This window comes from Macrobrachium nipponense, chromosome 29 (genome assembly GCF_015104395.2).
Source record: "Macrobrachium nipponense isolate FS-2020 chromosome 29, ASM1510439v2, whole genome shotgun sequence".
Lineage (NCBI taxonomy): Eukaryota > Metazoa > Arthropoda > Malacostraca > Decapoda > Palaemonidae > Macrobrachium > Macrobrachium nipponense.
The window spans coordinates 13000591-13019118 of NC_061092.1; the positions used below are offsets into that span (position 1 = coordinate 13000591).

The window sequence follows — 18528 nt, forward strand, 5'->3', positions numbered from 1 at the left end:
CGCAATTTCACCTTTAGAGCGTCAACACTCTCCAGCACATTCTAACGTGTGCGGCTCTAGGCGTTCTCCCGTGCACCCACACTGTCACTCACTCTTGCTCCTGCAGATACACAGGCACCTGTAAAACCTTTTCCTCTGTTTTTTGCAAGGTTTTGACATGGAAAACAGAGATGTCCGAGTCAGAGTACCCGTCCTCAGAACTTCCATCGTCTGCTCCTCCTCCAGAGGTCCCATCTCCTCCTCGGGATCCTCGTAAAGCTGCAACCCAGCCTTCCAGAAGGCAGCCTTATAGACTTTCACCTTGATCAGAGATCGTCGTTCTCCGACTATCTCGAGAGCAAGGCCAAAAGCGGGCTCCTTCTCCTTCATATGACCTTCCAGCCCCCCTTCCAATTCCTCTTTGGAATTTGATAGAGCAGTTAAGGGGATTCACTATCCCTAAGCTGCCACGAGTGCTTAACGTCAGGCGAGAGGCGCTCTGGTAGCAAAGGCATCCTGTGACTCCTCCTTACGAGTCTAGACCTCCAACCTTTCAAGGTTCTCGATGTCCAAGGGCTCATTCCCTTGTAGAAAAATATCATATCTCACCCATCGAGTTCGAACCCAGCCGAGATCCTCCTGACAGGGCTCCAACAGTGCTTGCGGAGAGGGCTCCATCTCCCCTCCTCCACCATCTCCCCTCTCCTCCAGCTTTGCCAGAAGCAGATAAGCATCCTCCAACTCCACCTTCCCCTTCTCGCACGGGGCTGTCCGACGGGAGCATAAGGACCTGTGGAAGGCAGCGAAGAATCGCTCTCGCAATTCTGAGCCTCCAAGGCTCCTGTAGCTCTGGGGGCCTCGGCTCCCAGACCTTCTTCCACCTTTCATGAACAACTAGAGACTCGGCCTTCTTCTTCAAGACTGGACCCCTCTCATTCACGCCCAGGTGCATCAATGCAGAGGGAGGATGATTTTCACGAGGCAACCGACGATTCAGCTGGCTACTTTTCGGAACCAGCCGCTCCAGCTGCTCCAGAAGATGCGGCAGCTGAAACCACCTTCCATGAGATCATCGGTCTCATCCGGAAGGTAAACAGCATAGGAGAAGCTCCAACTACTACTTCTTCGAAAGGCCGTACATCGGCAGTCAACCTTCTTTGTCGCGCCCCTCAGGGTGCTGGGTCCCGGTATGAGCTGCCCTTGTCTGACCAAGGTCAATAGACAGGTTTCAGCAAGAAAGGACTCACTGTGGGCATCTCGGTCCTCTAAGCTACTCCCCTCTGCTTTCCAGAAGCAGAGGAAGTACTATGTGGCCCAAGAGGCTGAGCCTTCACCCTTGCCCATAAACATGACGATAACATCATTGGCACCTGGAGTTTCACTCCAGACGCTGCAACACAGAACGTCGACGCTCTCTTCCCAGATGTCACAGCTCGAACAAACCACAATGGTGGCGTTGCAAGCAGCTTCATGGTTGGACTTTTTGGGCGGCACGGTGGGCTTTCTTGCCACCTCTGAGACTCCGCTGCATCCTGACAAGCAAGCGGACATGACCCGTCAGCTCCATGACCTTTTTTTTCAGGAGGTAAGGCTATGGAGTTCTTAGTCCACCAGCTTGCCAACCTTTGGGCCAACCTGGTGCTGAAGCGCAGGGACGCCGTCTCATCAAGGCTTGATCGAGCTGTGGACCCTTAGGATGTGACCGACCTGAGGAATGCCTCGCTTCAGGGATCCACCCTCTTTCCATCTTCAGATGTAAATGAGGTGATCGGAAACTTCAGGAGAGCAAGTCAGGATTCTTTGCTGCACCGCGCAGCAACCTTCCGTAGGCCCCAACCTCCTGCTGTTTCTGCTCGACGGCGCCCTGGCTCTCCACCTAGGAGGGTTTCTCACCCTCCTGCTAGGGCTGATCCCTTTCCCACTGCCTCCTCCACTCGGCAGCAGAGAGGTCAGCAGCCATTTTTGACCAGGGGTGGTCGAGGGCGAGGCAAACGCGGCAAGAGGAAGAGAGTCCACTGCGACCAGTGAGGAGGGCACTCCCCCCACTGTGCCACCTGTGGGGGGATGCCTGCAAGCCAGATGGACGAGGTGGCAGTACCACAAGGCGAAGGATTGGACGCTGACCGTCGTCCGACACAAGTATTGCAGCCCGTTCATCAATTCTCCCCCTCCTCTGCTTTGACCCCCGAAGATGTCATCATTCGATCGTCAGGGATCAATGAAGGATCTCGCCCTTCAGGCGAAAGTCCAGGACATGCTGGGGAAGGATGCTCTTGAGGAGGTCCTCGACGAGTCTCTAGGCTTCTTCAGTCAACTCTTTCATGTAAAGAAGGCGTCTGGAGGCTGGAGACCAGTCATCGACCTCTCAGCCCTGGACGAGTTCATTCAGCAAACCCTGTTCAGGATGGAGACCCCCAGCACAGTCATACAGGCCATTCGTTCTCTGGTTTACATGGTGACGATCGATCTAAAAAACGCATACTTCCAGATCGCAATCCATCCATTGTCCAGGAAGTATCTTCTTGTTGTAGTAGACAGTGTGTTTCAATTCAAGGTCCTATGTTTTGGTCTCTCCACAGCTCCATGGGCTCATCAGCAGGGCATTCGTCTATTGCGTTACCTAGATGATTGGCTGATACTGGCGCCCTCGATGGAACTGCTTTGTCTCCACTGAGAAAGGGTTCTGGCGTTTTGTCACAATCTGGGGATCATGGTGAACTACAAGAAATCCTCTCTAGAGCCCTCTCAACAACTGGTGTATCTCGGTATGATCCTCGACACCGTTGCAGGGAAAGCCTTTCCGACACCGGAAAGACTGGAACACTTCCAAAGTGTCGCTCTGCCCTTCCTTCGACAGTCCCAGCTGCCAGCACATCAGTGGCAACAGTTGCTGGGACATCTGGCCTTGCTGGAACGCCTTGTTCCAAATGGTTGAGACTCCAAGAGTGCTTCCGCCACTCCCTGACCTCCTATGCCAACCACATGTGAGGATCTTCCACAACGCAGTGAGGTTTTTACATCTTCACGCGTGGAGGTTATCCAGCAGCTCCTCACAACAAAAGGCTTTTCGCGAGAGGCTGCGACAGCAATGTCAGGATACCTCAGGAAGTCTTCAACGTCTGTCTATCAGACCAAGTGGGCCATCTTCTGTGGTTGGTGTCGTCGAAGAGGTTGTTCTCCTCTCGGAGCCTCTATCCCCTTGATTGCCGACTTCTTACTCTACCTCCAGAGAGAGAAGCTCCTCTTGGTCTTGGCGGTAAAAGGCTATCGCTTGGCCTTGAGCCAAGTCCTCAGACTGAAGGGAATCGGTCTCTCTTCCTCAGAGGAACTCTGTATGCTCATATGAAGCTTTGAACAGGGTTGCACTCTGGTATTGGCGAAGCCTCCGCCCTGGAACATCGTTGCTGTCCTCAGGTCTTTGAAGAGAGCTCCGTATGAACCGTTATCCCTGGCATTTGATAGGGATGTCACCCTGAAAACGGTTTTTCTTGTCGCCCTTGCTTCCTCCAAGCGAGTCAGCGAGCTTCATAACCTAGCTTATACTGTTGGTCATACTGAGCGCTGGACCAATGCCTGCTTCAGCTTCGTCCCTGAGTTTGTTGCGAAAACCCAGAATCCGGCCCAGGTTGATTCTAACTTTTCTTCGTTCCAGGTTATGAGCCTGAACACAGTAACCAGAGACCCAGATGAGCTACTTCTCTGTCCTCTGAGAACACTGAGGCACTATCTACAACGGACCAGCTCTACTCAACCCACCTTACATCTCTTTTTAAGTGCGGGCCAGTCAAAGAAGGGGATTATGAGGAATACCATTTCACATTGGATTCGAGAGGTGATTTGCCGTACCCTCTCCCCTCCCTCTTCTCCACTTGCTGGTACCAGTCGAGTGAAGGCTCACGATGTGTGTGGAATGAGCACATCTCTTGCTTTCAAGAACCTCTCTGTAACCCAGGTGATGGAAGCTGGCACATGGTCTTGCCCTTCCACTTTCACCAAGTTCTACCTTAGAGACTGTACCCAAAGCTATCCCGACACAACTGACCTTGGTCCTGTGGTAGCCGCTCAGCAAGTGGTGTAGCTGCCTCCGTGCCCTCAGAGGTCGGAAGTATTGAATCGAGGATCGAGGTTCCGTATCAGGCTGGGGGTGAATGTGAGAGTATGACTGGCCTATTTTCTTTTCACCTTTTCCCCTTACTTGGGACCACAGCATCGAAACCAGTTCTCCGGCATCGATTTCCGACTAATGGTTTTTCTGTAGACACACAGGAGTCAGTCTCCACACTCCTTTCCGAGGGGGAGTGTGCTGCAACCCAACAAACTGGTTATAATTATATAGCCTGGTTTTGGTTAGCAGAGAGATTTCTACGCTCACGCCTTTGATACCCAGGCCATCAGCCGTCTGGTCGCATTTACCATGGCTCACGGGGTGAAGGATCCACAGCCCCGAGCTATATGCCTGGGTCCTGGCATCCGGGATTCCATTCTTAGCCAGCAAGACAGGACTTCCATCCCTACCTTAGGATGAGTCTATTAAGTAAAGGACAGAAGGTTTGTATATGGTGTAGGAACAAATGACATTTTTTAAAGTAAAATGTATTTTTCCCTAACCATACAAACTTGGAGTCCTTTACTTGTATGGTCCCGCCAAACACCCACCCCCTTGATTCAGGGATCATCATAAAAGTCCTGGCTGTAATCAAAGTGACGACTCGGTGAGCCGGTGGGCGCACCGCCGGGCAGGTAACTACTGGCCCAGTAGTTACTACCTCGGTAAAAAGAATGTGTTAGCCAGTAGTTTCAGCCGAGCTGCAATCTATCCTAAGTAAACAACTCCAGGTTTGTATGGTTAGGGAAAAATACATTTTACTTTCAAAAATGTCATTTTTTGTTCTTTATATATTTGTAGAGCTTTATAGAACTTTTTCATTATATTAGTCTAGTTTGACCTATCAGCATTTATCTAAAATAAATGTATGATTTATTTTATACAACTGACATTTATCCTCTCCTGAGATTATGTTATTCATATTGCAGGAGTGTCTTTAAACCATATATTGTACCAGCAGGTATCACTTAATTTTTGGGTGTAAATTATATTGTAATTATTGATGATGGATTGATTTCTTGTCATATTGTTTTGATCTAGTTTTAAAGTTAATTTTCTGTTCTTTCTTAATTTACTAGTGAAGATGTACAGATGTGGTTAGTTGTTCCAGTATATAATTTTCCATTTGATATTTTGTTTTCAAGAGGTGGACACTAGTTTCTCTGCTTATAAAATTTTAACTTCTTATTCAAGTTCCATTTCCTTATGGGCTATTCATGTATTTTCCTTATATTCATATATTTTCTTATGTCATTTACTTCTACGTCAGTTGTTGATATAGTTGGTTGCAGATGTTGCCTCTTGGTTTTCCTGGAAGTTGTGTTATGTTTTACTGTCTTTATAATATGCATAGCCAGTATATGTTTGTTTGTATGGTGCTTTTACGTTACATTGAACCAGTGGTTATTCAGCAACGGGACCAATGGCTTTATGTGACTTCCAAACCACACCGAGAGTGAACTTCTGTCACCAGAAATACACATCTCTCACTCCTCAATGGAATGGCCGAGAATCGAATCCGCGACCACAGAGGTGGGACGCTAATACCATACCAACCACGCCGCTGAGGCGCTTTAGCCAGTATATGGGATTGTCTTTAGTACAACAGGCAGCACCTATTTCTGTGGAATTTTTCTGAATGACCATTACTATTATTATTATTATTTATTTTTTTTTTTTACAATTTATGTTAACTTGTAGTACAATGGGGCATATTTCTGTGCTTTGACCCAATTTTTTTTTTCAATGTATGCTTTGTCTAATGAATGTTTATCTTCACTACTTTGATTATAGACTCTGCAGTTTTTAACTTTTATTACTTGGCATTTCATATATCTTATGGTTGTGGATATTATATCATAACTGAAGGATTTCTAAATAATTTATATTTGAGGAAGTTTTTCCACCTTTTTAGTATGGGGCAGTGTTACCATTCCATGGATTTACAAAGGAGTGTTGAATTTACAGTAACCGTATATACTTTACTTTTCATTAACTATTATTTTGCATAGTACAGAGTATGTAACTTCAGGTAGGCCAGACCTACTGGGGATTAACTGTCGCTTCACAACTGGTAACACTGGAAAAACTTCCTAAATATCCTTACCCTCCGTTCTCTGGAACTCTAAGGAAACAGAGATAAAGTCTAAGCTTGACTGTGTGGCCCCACTTCTTTGCATAATTCAAACCCTATCCATCAAAATGCCTGGTCATTTGGTGGGAGGGGGTTGATGTAAGAGCTGTGAAAACTTTTATCAGGAAGGAAAAGAAAATTATCACGTAAAAATGTCTATTTTATACAACTGTACAAAATGGTAATTCATCCAGTCTACCACATTCAGTTGGGCAAACACTGTTTCAGCCAATAATTCTGTCAACTTATAAATGGTCAAGAAACACACTGTACAACAAAGTCAGAACTAGGGACATATTTTAGACTTCAACTTAACTGAGTCATGCCCGAGTACAATTTAATTTAAAATAAAAATATATATGCACAATCTATACCATCTTCCATTATAGTAGCTAACAATTCTCTCTACAACAAAAACCTATTAAATCAAATAAAAACTTTCCATAATGCTATTAAAAACACTTAAGAAATAACTCTGCATGACTTCATAACCACAATGCATTTTCTTGTTATATTCAGGACTCAGACTTGGCTCAGATAAGTACATGTCTAAACTGTATGCCACCTAAATCTGAACAATCAGATATTTTAGTTTAACAGTCATGATTGGTGAAGAAGGCCTTTATATCGTGGGAAGAGATTTTCATTGCACTACGCATAGATATTTAAAAGAAAAAATACTTTTTTTTTATTTGTTTGCATCCTCAGTTTCAAAGTTCATTAGTTCAGTAACATACAATACAATAACTTTATGGTGTGGCATACACTAGCAGCTTTCTCCTCTTCTGATCGTTTATCACAGGATTCAAGAGGCCCATTACAATGCATTTGCTCATTGGTTATGGCTAGCAGTAAAGATTTCTTTGAGGGACAATAGTGTATGTACTTCATATATCTACACATAAGCTTTGTGAAATGAAACCACTGAAAACTGTGATGAAATGATAAGCTTTTCTGAGTCTAAACTCAAATTTGATAAATTACAACAATGATCCTAAGGACAGAACTTTAGTAGAAACCCTTTCTTTTGTGTACATGAATTAAACTTAGCAAGGAGATATCATAAGGTTCTAAATTGCAAAACATGTCACTAATACTGAGTTAATTCTAAGGCTTAAACTTTTGCATGCCACATTAGAGCCTTTACATGAAATTTATACAAAACTATTGCAACTCAGACATTTTATCAATTAACTGACATGGTTCTTTATTTAGATCCTTGGGTTATTCAAAGGTATCTATGACGGCCAACTGACAAATACATCTTTTTGTGTCTGAATGACAATGTAGTTTTATGATAATACTTCAAAACTTGGCTGAGGGTCCTTCTAATCTAAAAAGGTGGGATGGTCTCTAAAAGTATGAAAGAACAAGGAACAGACCTTCCTCACTCTCCACTGATGTATTAAGTAGTCTGACATAAGTTAACAATGGAGGCAAATGTGATATATTGTTGAGTTAAAAAACACTGATGTAAAGTTTAAAAAAAAAAAAGAAAAAAAAAAACAGCACCTTCAGTTCTTCTCTATGGGAAGTCAGTAAAATAACAGAAAAAAAAAAGAAAAACTATTTTGCCAAAGATGTTCTAGGCCATCCTAAATATTCATCTCAGTCCCACATGCAGTAAAGGATGGGATGAATGTTGGGTCTGATTGGGTATTGAGGGACAAAGAGAGGTAGTTGCCTGGATAGTCAAGCTGCTTTTCCTTGTCAATCTGAGAATATGCAATATCTTGGGTAAGCCTTTGTTTTAAGAAATTAAAAAAAAATGAAAAAATCCCTTCCAGTTACTGAGGGAAACATTACTTGAAATGCAAGATGTAATTCACTTCCATTTATATCTTGTTGACATAACACAAGGGTTTACCCACCTCAGACTGTAGGGAATTGAATGGCTAAACAATGAAGGCACTTTGTGTGCTTATACGCAAAAACTGAAATCAATCATGAGTGTAAAGTGATAAAGCCTCTGTTATGAATCACAATTATCATTTAATATGGCATATTAGTTTTATCATGAAAAGAAAAAAAAATTGTCCAATGGATGAAAATGATGATACGTACGTTGCACAAAGAAGGTCTTACTTCAACACAAACCCTACTTATGTCTTGGCACTAAAACAGCAACTTAATGAACTGGAAACACAAAAATTCCCATTCATCAACTTCACCTCCTGACTTTTAAAGCCTTTGGATAAGAACATCTGAGATCACAAAAAAATTCCCTAACAACAACAACAACTTGTAAAAAGAAATAATTATAATTATAATAATAATCTACCGGTATACAAGAGGCTGTGGGGGGACGCAAGTTGCGGGACTGAGGGTAGGAGGTGTTTGTTTAAACAACATGCGCCCCTCCAGTACCCAAAGATAACTAGACTATCCAACAGTTCTTAAACACTGACATTCCTAAACTACAGAGGTTTGGAAAAAGAAATAGAAAAAAAAAATAAAAAAAAGGAAAAATATAGAAGAGTGAAGCGATATGTGTAGACTTTCGTTATAAGCTGCTTATTTTGAAGTAACAGCCTTCAATGATAGTTTGTACAAGTGGGGGAAAAGTGTATCATATAATACAATAATGTAGATGTGAAAGACAGTCATAATGATGTCTCACCATGGACTTGCAAACATTTAATTTTCTCTGAGTATAAATTACAAAAATATCTTAAATCACTTTTTTCACATTTGGATAGTCACAATTTGCACTGCGTGACTCAGTGACGCATGTGTTTTTAAGTACAGTAGGCAATACAAGGTATTTTGCATGTCGATGACCTGGATGGGTAGCACCCCAGCACACTGTACAACGAGTGTTTGTCAATGAGGCACAGAGCAAAGCACTCACTCCACTCTCCTCACATGCACCAACTGCCAGCCCTGCAGAATATAAATATGTGCACATCTACATAAATACAGTATATGTACTGTACATCATATTTATACCTGTAAATGTTATTAAGTTCAACCTTTAGGTCCACTGATTAATTCCAGTGATTCATTTTATCTTTTTATACATTTTTTGTTTTTTACAGTAGTGCTATGCACCTCCAGAGTTGCATATCTGAATATCAGATCACAGATAACTCTGCATGGTGCATCAGTAAACAATACTGAACTACTAATGCTGTTACACTGCAGAAAACACATTTACAAATACAAGCAACATCTTTTCGCTTGAGTATTGGGCCGTCTTTTTTTTTTTAACCATTTTTTTTTATTGTAAGCTTCATTTAACAGATTAAACTGTTACTTTAACTTCAGGGGCATCAAGTATAGGCTTGAATAACAGCTGCCAAAATAACACATTTGTTTTGATATGAAACACACTGGAATCAAGATAAAACGTCCAACCATACTGTGCAATTCTGAGACTGAGTAGGTGTGCTTTTGCTTGCCGACTTATGCCTGGGCCAAGATGAGATTTTTCCAATGTACTGTATTATGTCCTTCCTTAAATGCTTTTTTTTTTTAGATTATTATTAAACTTCTGGCAAGAGATCAGAATGGCAACATACAGGCAAATGAGTTTTATATAGGGGCACAACTGTCTTCCTTCACAAGGCATTTCCTGCAATACGGAACATAGTACAGTACTACACAAACTGCCAGTTCAGAGCCTGACATGATGCAAGTATAAGCTGCATTGGGGCGTGTTGTTAGTCCTTCACCAATCGGTAAATGTGATGTTGTGCACCATGCTCTGATGTGGAAACTTCAAACACATATGCAACACACAGCAGAGTTTCTTGAGTATCCCGATTCGTAACAACCTGAAAATATGTTATGTTAAAGGAGTCTGAATCATAATTATTGTAAATATTCAAATTCTAAAATATTTCCATAACATGGAATCTATGAACATTTAATGTTCAGTAATATAAAAGAAATATTCAAGAAGTTTCAGTAATTACCAAGGCTGAACTTCTTTCAAGTTCCATAAGCTGCAAATGTGTCTGTTTATAAAACTACATATAGCCTTATTCACAAGGGGAGCATAATTCAAACCTTATTCATTATTTATTCAAAACGCACACCTACCATATTCTTGTTCAACTAAATAAAAAACAAAATGGCCACATCTCTACAAAAGTTACCAGGCCACTTTAAATACATCTCTTAATCTCATGTCTGTGTTATTAGCTTAATTTTACTCTGGTTAGAAACTGAGAAAAAAAGGCATGATGTATTACTAAATTGTACTTTGATAATTAATTTTTTTTGTAAAAATGCTATTTGGTGATATGGAATTACAGTAGGACCCCGGTTCTCGGCGGTATTAGAACTACACATATTCAGATTTCAATGCGATATTTCGAGTAAATTTTGCATCAGAGCTCGAACAAAAAACCGGGATCTGACCTGATGAACCATATGATTTTTGTAAACAAGTGTTTCGGTCAGTCACCACTATTTGGCATTGTTTAAAGCCAGTTCATTCTGCTGGTATTGTTTTGAACAAGTAAAGGAATGTTTCCTAGTTTTTGTGGTTTTCTGTACTGCATTTTGATTCAATCATGGGTCCCAAGACAGCCATTGCAGACAAACGGAAGAGGAAAATAGTAAGAACCACAATTTTACTTAAGGAGGAGATTATTGAAAAGTATGAGAGACATTTGTGTGACTGATTTAGCATCTTATTTTTATTATAACATTTTATTAATTTAAAAGATAAAAAAAGGACTTCTATTCAACTCTGAACTTATTTAATGGTAATTTAAATGTAATGTTTTGTATAAAAATGCAAGGTTAGGGTAAAGTGGTGGTCAAAATCAGATTAATCCATTTTCAGTTATTTGTTATGGAAAAAAATTTATTCAGATTTCGACACTAAATCGCATCTCGACACTTCTCCTGGAACAGCTTAGCATCAAGGTCCGAGGTTCTACTGTATAAAGATATATTCTAATCTCCTGGAAGAGCTTTAGCACTGAATGCCTGGGGTTTATCATACCCCATTTCCTCCATCCTAACTTTGTACATTAACAAAAACCAAAGTGACCGGGGTACTTAACGAATTCTAGTCACGATATTTGAGCTGTTATTTTGTCAGTGAGAACAGCAAATGACCTAAAAATAAAAATAAAAGGCTACTCTTATTTGTGAGATATGAGAAAGCTTAGGAGAATAAAAGTAATTTCTATTTAAAGCATCAAACTCTCCTGCAAATATATTGACTCACCTGCAAGATTGTAAAGTTTTCCAACACACTGTTCATCATATATTTCTCTGGTAAGTGTTTCAGTTTGTGTATAAAATTAATCATATATTCACACATGGGAGACCTGTGTATGCGATATACAAATCTTCCATTCTCAAAACGTGCATATTCCGTCTCCACTTTCTCCACAACCTGCTTGCCGAAGGAGCACACTTTAGTGGAACTGGTGATTGTCATATTGTCAGGGCTCTCATACCTGTCAAATAAAATGGGGATGGTCAAAATTTATGTAGAACACCAAGTGAAAAGCATCTTTAACCCTCAACTAAAAGTATATTACAGGCAGTCCCCGGGTTACGACGGGTTCGGGTTACGACGTTCCAAGGTTAAGGCGCTTCTCAATTATATTCATCAGACATTATTTCCAGGGTTACGACACCAACAACGCTCATCTGGCAGATGAAATATGACACCAAAAATGCAAAATAATCAATATTTGAAGGTTTTTTTGACGAAAAATGCAATAAGAATGCAGTTTACATAGTTTTCAATGCTCCCAAAGCATTAAAAGTAAGGTTTTCTTAGGATTTTTTATGATGTTCCGGCTTACGACGCGTCTCAAGAACGGAACCTCCGTCGTAACCCGGGGACTGCCTGTATACTATTCCTACCATGAAACAATCAATTACACCTAAAGATATACCAACCTTACCAAGAAAAAGTCAATTATACCTAAAACTATGCACACAAGCTTAATGTTTTCACTCTTAATTAATTTGATGACAATGAATTTCTTTTTTCAGTGTAACAGATAGTGCCACAAGAGATTTTCTGAATGGTAAAATATACATGGAGTAAGAAGAGATCTGGAGTAATGGTAAGTAAAGGTACAACATACATATACTATGTAACAGAAATATGTGCTGCACTTACAAGAACATTTACAAGAAAAATTTGGTTATTACATTAGTTTCAATAATTTCCTAATAAATGTTTACAAAATATCCTTATCATGAAATACTTTCTTAAGTCTTAAGCTCATCAAGATCATGATTGAATCTTAACATAAACAGCATACTCACAATTACCTATAATACAAAATTCCTAATTTAATTTCTATGCTTTGGTACATTGTAGAAAGGGCCTTCATCATGATTACACTCACCTCAAGGACACTTCATAAGAGGAGTGATCTTGTTATTGTGGATAGAGGGTGGAATGTTAGACTAACTACACTATAGGGACTGTGAAGGAATCATCCTGCACAGCAATGTGTCTTTCGTTGATGTAGATTTTCAATGCCTTAACAATATACCCTGGGTTAGTTTGCATTACTTCAGAGAGTATACATTGTTTATTTGGATAGCTAAAATAGTACATAACCATAAATTACCCTCTGGCACACTTAAATCCTGTCACAAAGTGATTCCACTTACACCTGTTAGTATCAACCTTTGACAATAATATCCAGTTTTTTATCTGGCTTGCTGCTTCATGACATCAGTAAGATGGCATCTGTGAAATTACCCCTCCAGCACCATAATAAGGAAAGATGGAACTTCCCTTGAAAGGACCAGTAGATGGTCATCAGGACCTAGTCTCAACTCTCTTAAGATACATGTACTAGTACTAATTCAAACCCAAACTGAAGAGGTTTTGCTCCATCTTAGTAAGTCAACTGGATGCTAGCCTAATGAGCCTTGGAGAATTATTGATAAACTTCTACCCTGCCTGCAACCATCTATATAGTATTATATTTTTGTTTACATGCAAACTGTCCATGTAAGTTCAAGACTAAATTCCCAGTTTATGGCTATAACCATATTTGTGAAATGATTATTAATAAACTGTATTACATTCACTTTATCAAAATCACTCTGCTCATTTCAGATGAATTGTAAGTATGTATTGCTATAACAACCAATGACATTTGTGTCAACTTCTGTAAAAGATACTTACTGGCTTGTAACACCATAAAATGCTCCAGATTCATCCTGAATGTTAACATTTAGATCAGCCCAAAACTTGACAAGGAAGAAAGCATTCTGTGGTCCCTTGTCGTATAGTTCTTTTAGGCCACCTTTCTTTTCAGGGAACTTGTCATAAATTTGTCGAATGTCAACAGCCTGGAAAGGTTCAAAAGAAGGGTAATGTTCCATCAACAGAATACATTATTTTTAAAAATATATCCAGATTGTTTCCAAATATTTCAAATAAAATTTGTCATTCATTTCAACTCACCTCTAATATAGGGTCCGTATAAGAAGTTGGCCCGCCTATGTGAACGAATAGATGTTTCTGATACTGGAAAACATAAAACAGTAAACTGTATAAGACATAAAGGTTTACAATATCACCTTTGCAAGGAAATAAGACAAAATTACTCCCCAAATATTTCTGAAAATTAATATGAAAAATAAAACTTTTGGTTTGTCACAATACTTATCAGTATATCTGAAGATACTATACAGAAATTTTTACATCCAAATACTAACTGTGTCTGGATCTCTCTGGGACTCCATAAATGCACTGAATTCTACAAGTCTCAGTTTTTGTGTGGCTATGGATCTTCCTTCCCAAGGTGGTACAGTGATTGAAGGCGCAGCAGGTTGAAGGAGTCCACTCATTCCACCAGCACCAGGTTTAGTCTCTCCACCCATTCCAAATGGTGACTGAGCAAATGGCTTAACACTGAAAATAGCCAGAAATTAGTAAGATTGTTAACATACATGGGTAATGTATTTATCAGCACTGAGAAATCTTAAAGGGTATAAACATCTTATCATTTTACAAATCACTGAACCTGTCAATGGTGAATACAATAACTAGAGTAAAATGAATGTAACAAGTTACTTGTAATGTAACAAGATTAACCTTCATGTTATATTAACTTATAGGGAAAAGCAGTCTGTAATGTGTATCTAAAATGGCTTTTTTTACTTGGAGTCTGCAACTAAAACACAGCAATCTTACACTAAATGAAGCATGTGAAATAAGATTGGGTATTAAAATAAAATCTGCTCCTGGCCACAAGACTAAGCTCTTATAGGTTACCTGAATCCTTCCCAAATTTAATCTTAGTACATGTACAGATGATTTCTGTACAACACTGCTTACATGCCAAATAGAATTAGGCTTCTCAAACCCTTCTGGCTTTATTTATGAATCACGGGGGTTAGTAATGAAGAAAAACTTACTCCTGACTAGTGCCAGCCTGTATGCCACCCTGCCAAAAGGGACTGGGATAGGACACTGGTGTTGGAGGTAATGGAAGGGAGCCTTTGTTGTGCATCACGGACGCTGACACAATTTGCGCAGATGACATGGATGACATAGTCTGAAGGGCTTTCTCTTTTGTAGCAGAATCCTGTAAAAATGGGATAAATGTTGACAGAATGGCACTGGTGTTTTGGTTTATATAGTATAGGCTTAATGGTTTTGAGAAACAAGAACATAAGCTAAACTGAAACCTTTAGAAATATACTGGAAATATATTGTAAGTACCTGCAACATATTAAAAGAAATATAATAGTACTGCACAAGAAAAAATCTGAAAACCTAAGTAACTTATGCACTTACATGGAATATGTCCCAGTCAAAAGAAACTTATAACAAATGGCTTGAACTATTTCTATGCATCCTGCTTTTTACTCATAAAAATTTTTACTGAACTGAATCTGGCTATGAAATAAAAATAATACAAAACTACTACCTTTAACATTTAAAATTTAATATTTTTTTCTCATACTGGGCCACATATCAATGAACTCTAATCACATAAATGACTCTAATTAAAATTACTGGTAGTTCCCTATATTTTTTCTGTTACCTATTTTATAAGTTATTTTAAACACATAACAGTTAAATAACTGAAATAGCCAACTGTAACATAACTGTCACAGTAACAACTCGAACTGTACTGAAAAAACATTACATGGGTTGCTTTTGTGAAAATTATTGCCTACCTTTTATGTAACTACTGACGAACAAAGATTTAAAATCTTATTTATTCTCTTTTTTTGACATGATATAAGGTATTGTAAATGAAGATCTTATTAAACTCCTACATAACTTCCCTCCTCATTTAATCTTGGGAAAACAACAAACATCAAACTATACTTCATCCTCTGCACAACATAATTTAGAGACTACCACCATGGGAAATTTTCCCTTGTACGGGAGGTGACAGAAAGGGCCTTGAATGCCTTTGCACACTCCTAGTAATTGATATTAACTTTAAAAGGCTCTTTATTTTTTCAACTGTACTGGAACCTCAACTCAAGGTTCCTTAGCGCTGCCTTTCCTCTCTCCTTCTCCTTTTAGTTTAAACATTTCTACAAAAAAGTCAAGACACTCCAATATGGATATTATTACAAGCTGTCATGTAATCATGCGTCTGCTTAACATGCAAGCAAGTCTTGCATATAAAATATGTGAAAGACTAGAAGTTATTTACAGACCTAAATTACCTTGGTTACCATTAGATCTCGTGACTAACATGTCTAATGAATGTGCAGATCTATATATACAAAATCTTCTGGATTACAATTACATTCAGTACGTTTTCCCTAATTTTGATAAAAAAAAATAATGTCACATACACGGGTAGATAAATCTCATGGAAACTACTAGAAAAGGTCAAATGCCATAAAACTTGAACAAATTTTAAACATAATATGGAAATGTTTCCTCTTCTGCCTTCTCACATGAGTATCCTAACTGTGGCCAAACCAAAAGTACATTTACTATAATGCAATACCAACCACTTAATAAAGCTATGTTTGACCATGATTCCTTGCACACACTTTAACAGCCATCAAAACATAAAGACTGTCGCTCTGTAGTAACATTTTGTACGTCTAAAGGCAGCTACACTTAAAAATACGACCTTACAAACAAAAACTGTAAATAGCTTACCAATCTAAGCATTCCTCCATTGTCATCAGATGAGCAACCCTGCAATGTAAGAAAAATAAGTTTCCTTAGTAAAATCTAACTCATCATCTTTAATCGAATTCAACATAATATAAACTGCTGAGTTCGTCCTTGACACTTAATCGATTTGGTATTGAGTATACGTAAAAAAACTTTTCATAAACACTGCAACTAGACGTTTTATATTAATATTTGAATGCAACATGCAGTAAGGGTATAGGAAACATTAGCATAAATGCTTACAATAGTATTTTCTTTGTGACAAACAAACAATTAAAAAAATGTTGCATTAGAAACCTGTCGGTAATAAAAATTATTCTTAAATTTTGAAACTAATGGGGGATACCAACAAAAATACTCCAAGTAAATTATTACTATTAGCTGAATACGACAAGCCTTTGGTCTAACGCAGTTACCAATTATAAATGGATCAGTAAGGTGCACTGTGACAAAAGTACAAAAGATAATTGCTTCTGAGAATCGACGTTTTCTTATATCAATCCAACATTCAGAACAATATAGTACTTACAATTTCCTTAAATCCCTACCAGAAAGATAAAACGAAATACTGACACTGTCAAATACATCACAAAATGCACATGATGCGTGCAAGAACTTTTCCCTTCACCTTAACCAATTGCAAAGTGCTTTCAAACTACACTAAAATACACTTGGACTGTACACCTGTCCAGTGATAATACTGTGTAAGTGCCATGATGCTGCAATAAGCTTCAGGATTTCTTACCACTTTTTCCAAAGTAAACTACTTTGATTGCTACGAGAGGAAAGGATACAAATGGCCATGAAGGAAATTTAAATAGTACAGCTAAATGGAAATCAAGCATCACAAGAAAAATCAAGAAACAACATATCTACTGTAATCCCAGGGACACGTCTCAAAAGAGTAGCAGCGAGATGGGTGCAAGTGATAAAAAAAAAGCAAGGTTCCACTGAAAAGGAATGGATATTAATGTACAGTAATTCGAGGTGCTTTTTTTCCATGTGAGAGAGAGAACATCAAGAAACCGAGAAAGCAGCGAAATAGTCGAGGCAAGATGGATATTAGTCCCGATTCGGAAGAAGAGAAGAACACGCACAGGTGAAAGTCACTGAACTACAGGAAAGTGACAACTTGTGGGTGAGTTTTGTAAAGACGACATCATGGGTAGAAAATATACTGCAAAATACTCGTAGTAATATACAGAGCATGCTGGTTAGAATAGTCAAAATGATTGATGTATGTATTGTATGAATTGAATTATGTATGTGTATGTATGTATTTATATAAATATCACATCACCGTGATTCATATAAATTATTCGAGCTACAAATGTCCTTTAATATCAAATTCGCTCTACCTCAGAATTAATATGTTTTCATATATGTAAACCGATGTAAACCAAGGGGAATTTTTTAGTTGATAATAACTTCGTCCTCTCGTGGGTTCGAACCAAGTTAGCTGAATCGATAACGTCACTGACGTCCTGATTTCTTCTCCGTCCGCTGGGCGGTGGTTCGAACCCACGACAGGACGAAATTATTATAAACTAAAAAATTCCCCTTCGGTTTACATATATGAAAATATATTAATTCAGAGGTAGAGCGAATATATTAAAGGACATTTGTAGCTTGAATAATATATATATATTACATGAAAGTTATTGGCGTTTGTTGCATGAATCATGTTCCTTAAAAAGAGTTGCCGGGTGAATAAGACCACCGACTTAAATCATTGTTAAAAGATCTGAATACATAATGTGGCATGAAATATTTAGTCACCACGATGTCTTCTTCACACAAAACAAAACATTTCTATTTATTCAGGGTTAAGTACACACCACAATACCCCGGAGAAGGAGTATAAACAAAGTGATCACACAGCCTTACCCCTGGTACATCCTGCAAAAAAGAAAGAGAGAAACGGGCGTGTGAGTCGTGTGGCATTAAAACTTGGAAAAAAAAAAAAAAAAAGCAACGTACGGAACCTCTACCACTCTCCCTAACAAACAAACAAAATTTTGTTGTTGTAGGGAATACTGAATCAGTACCTTCACCTACTACGTGAGATGAGCCATTCTGTCATTCTAGCCACTATGAAGGAAGTTTCACACTCAGGATTTATTTTAAAAATTTTTTACATAAAGCTAGCACGTGTTAATATCTGTACAAATGATAATATACCTGTATAGATATCTCAACATTTTTTGAATG

At 38.9% G+C, this 18528-nt stretch overlaps 1 protein-coding gene across 1 annotated transcript in view; it reads right to left on the minus strand.

The window, feature by feature from the left end:
- Positions 1 to 6357: 6357 nt before the first annotated feature.
- The window catches only part of LOC135206133 (transcriptional enhancer factor TEF-1-like), a 253489-nt gene continuing 241318 nt past the window's right edge, over positions 6358 to 18528 (minus strand). Inside the window, 8 exon segments of the mRNA XM_064237381.1 lie at positions 6358 to 9994; positions 11404 to 11638; positions 13342 to 13508; positions 13624 to 13686; positions 13878 to 14073; positions 14580 to 14749; positions 16300 to 16338; positions 18205 to 18216. Of these exon segments, the coding sequence (XP_064093451.1) occupies positions 9881 to 9994; positions 11404 to 11638; positions 13342 to 13508; positions 13624 to 13686; positions 13878 to 14073; positions 14580 to 14749; positions 16300 to 16338; positions 18205 to 18216 (996 nt within the window). The 3' untranslated portion in view covers positions 6358 to 9880.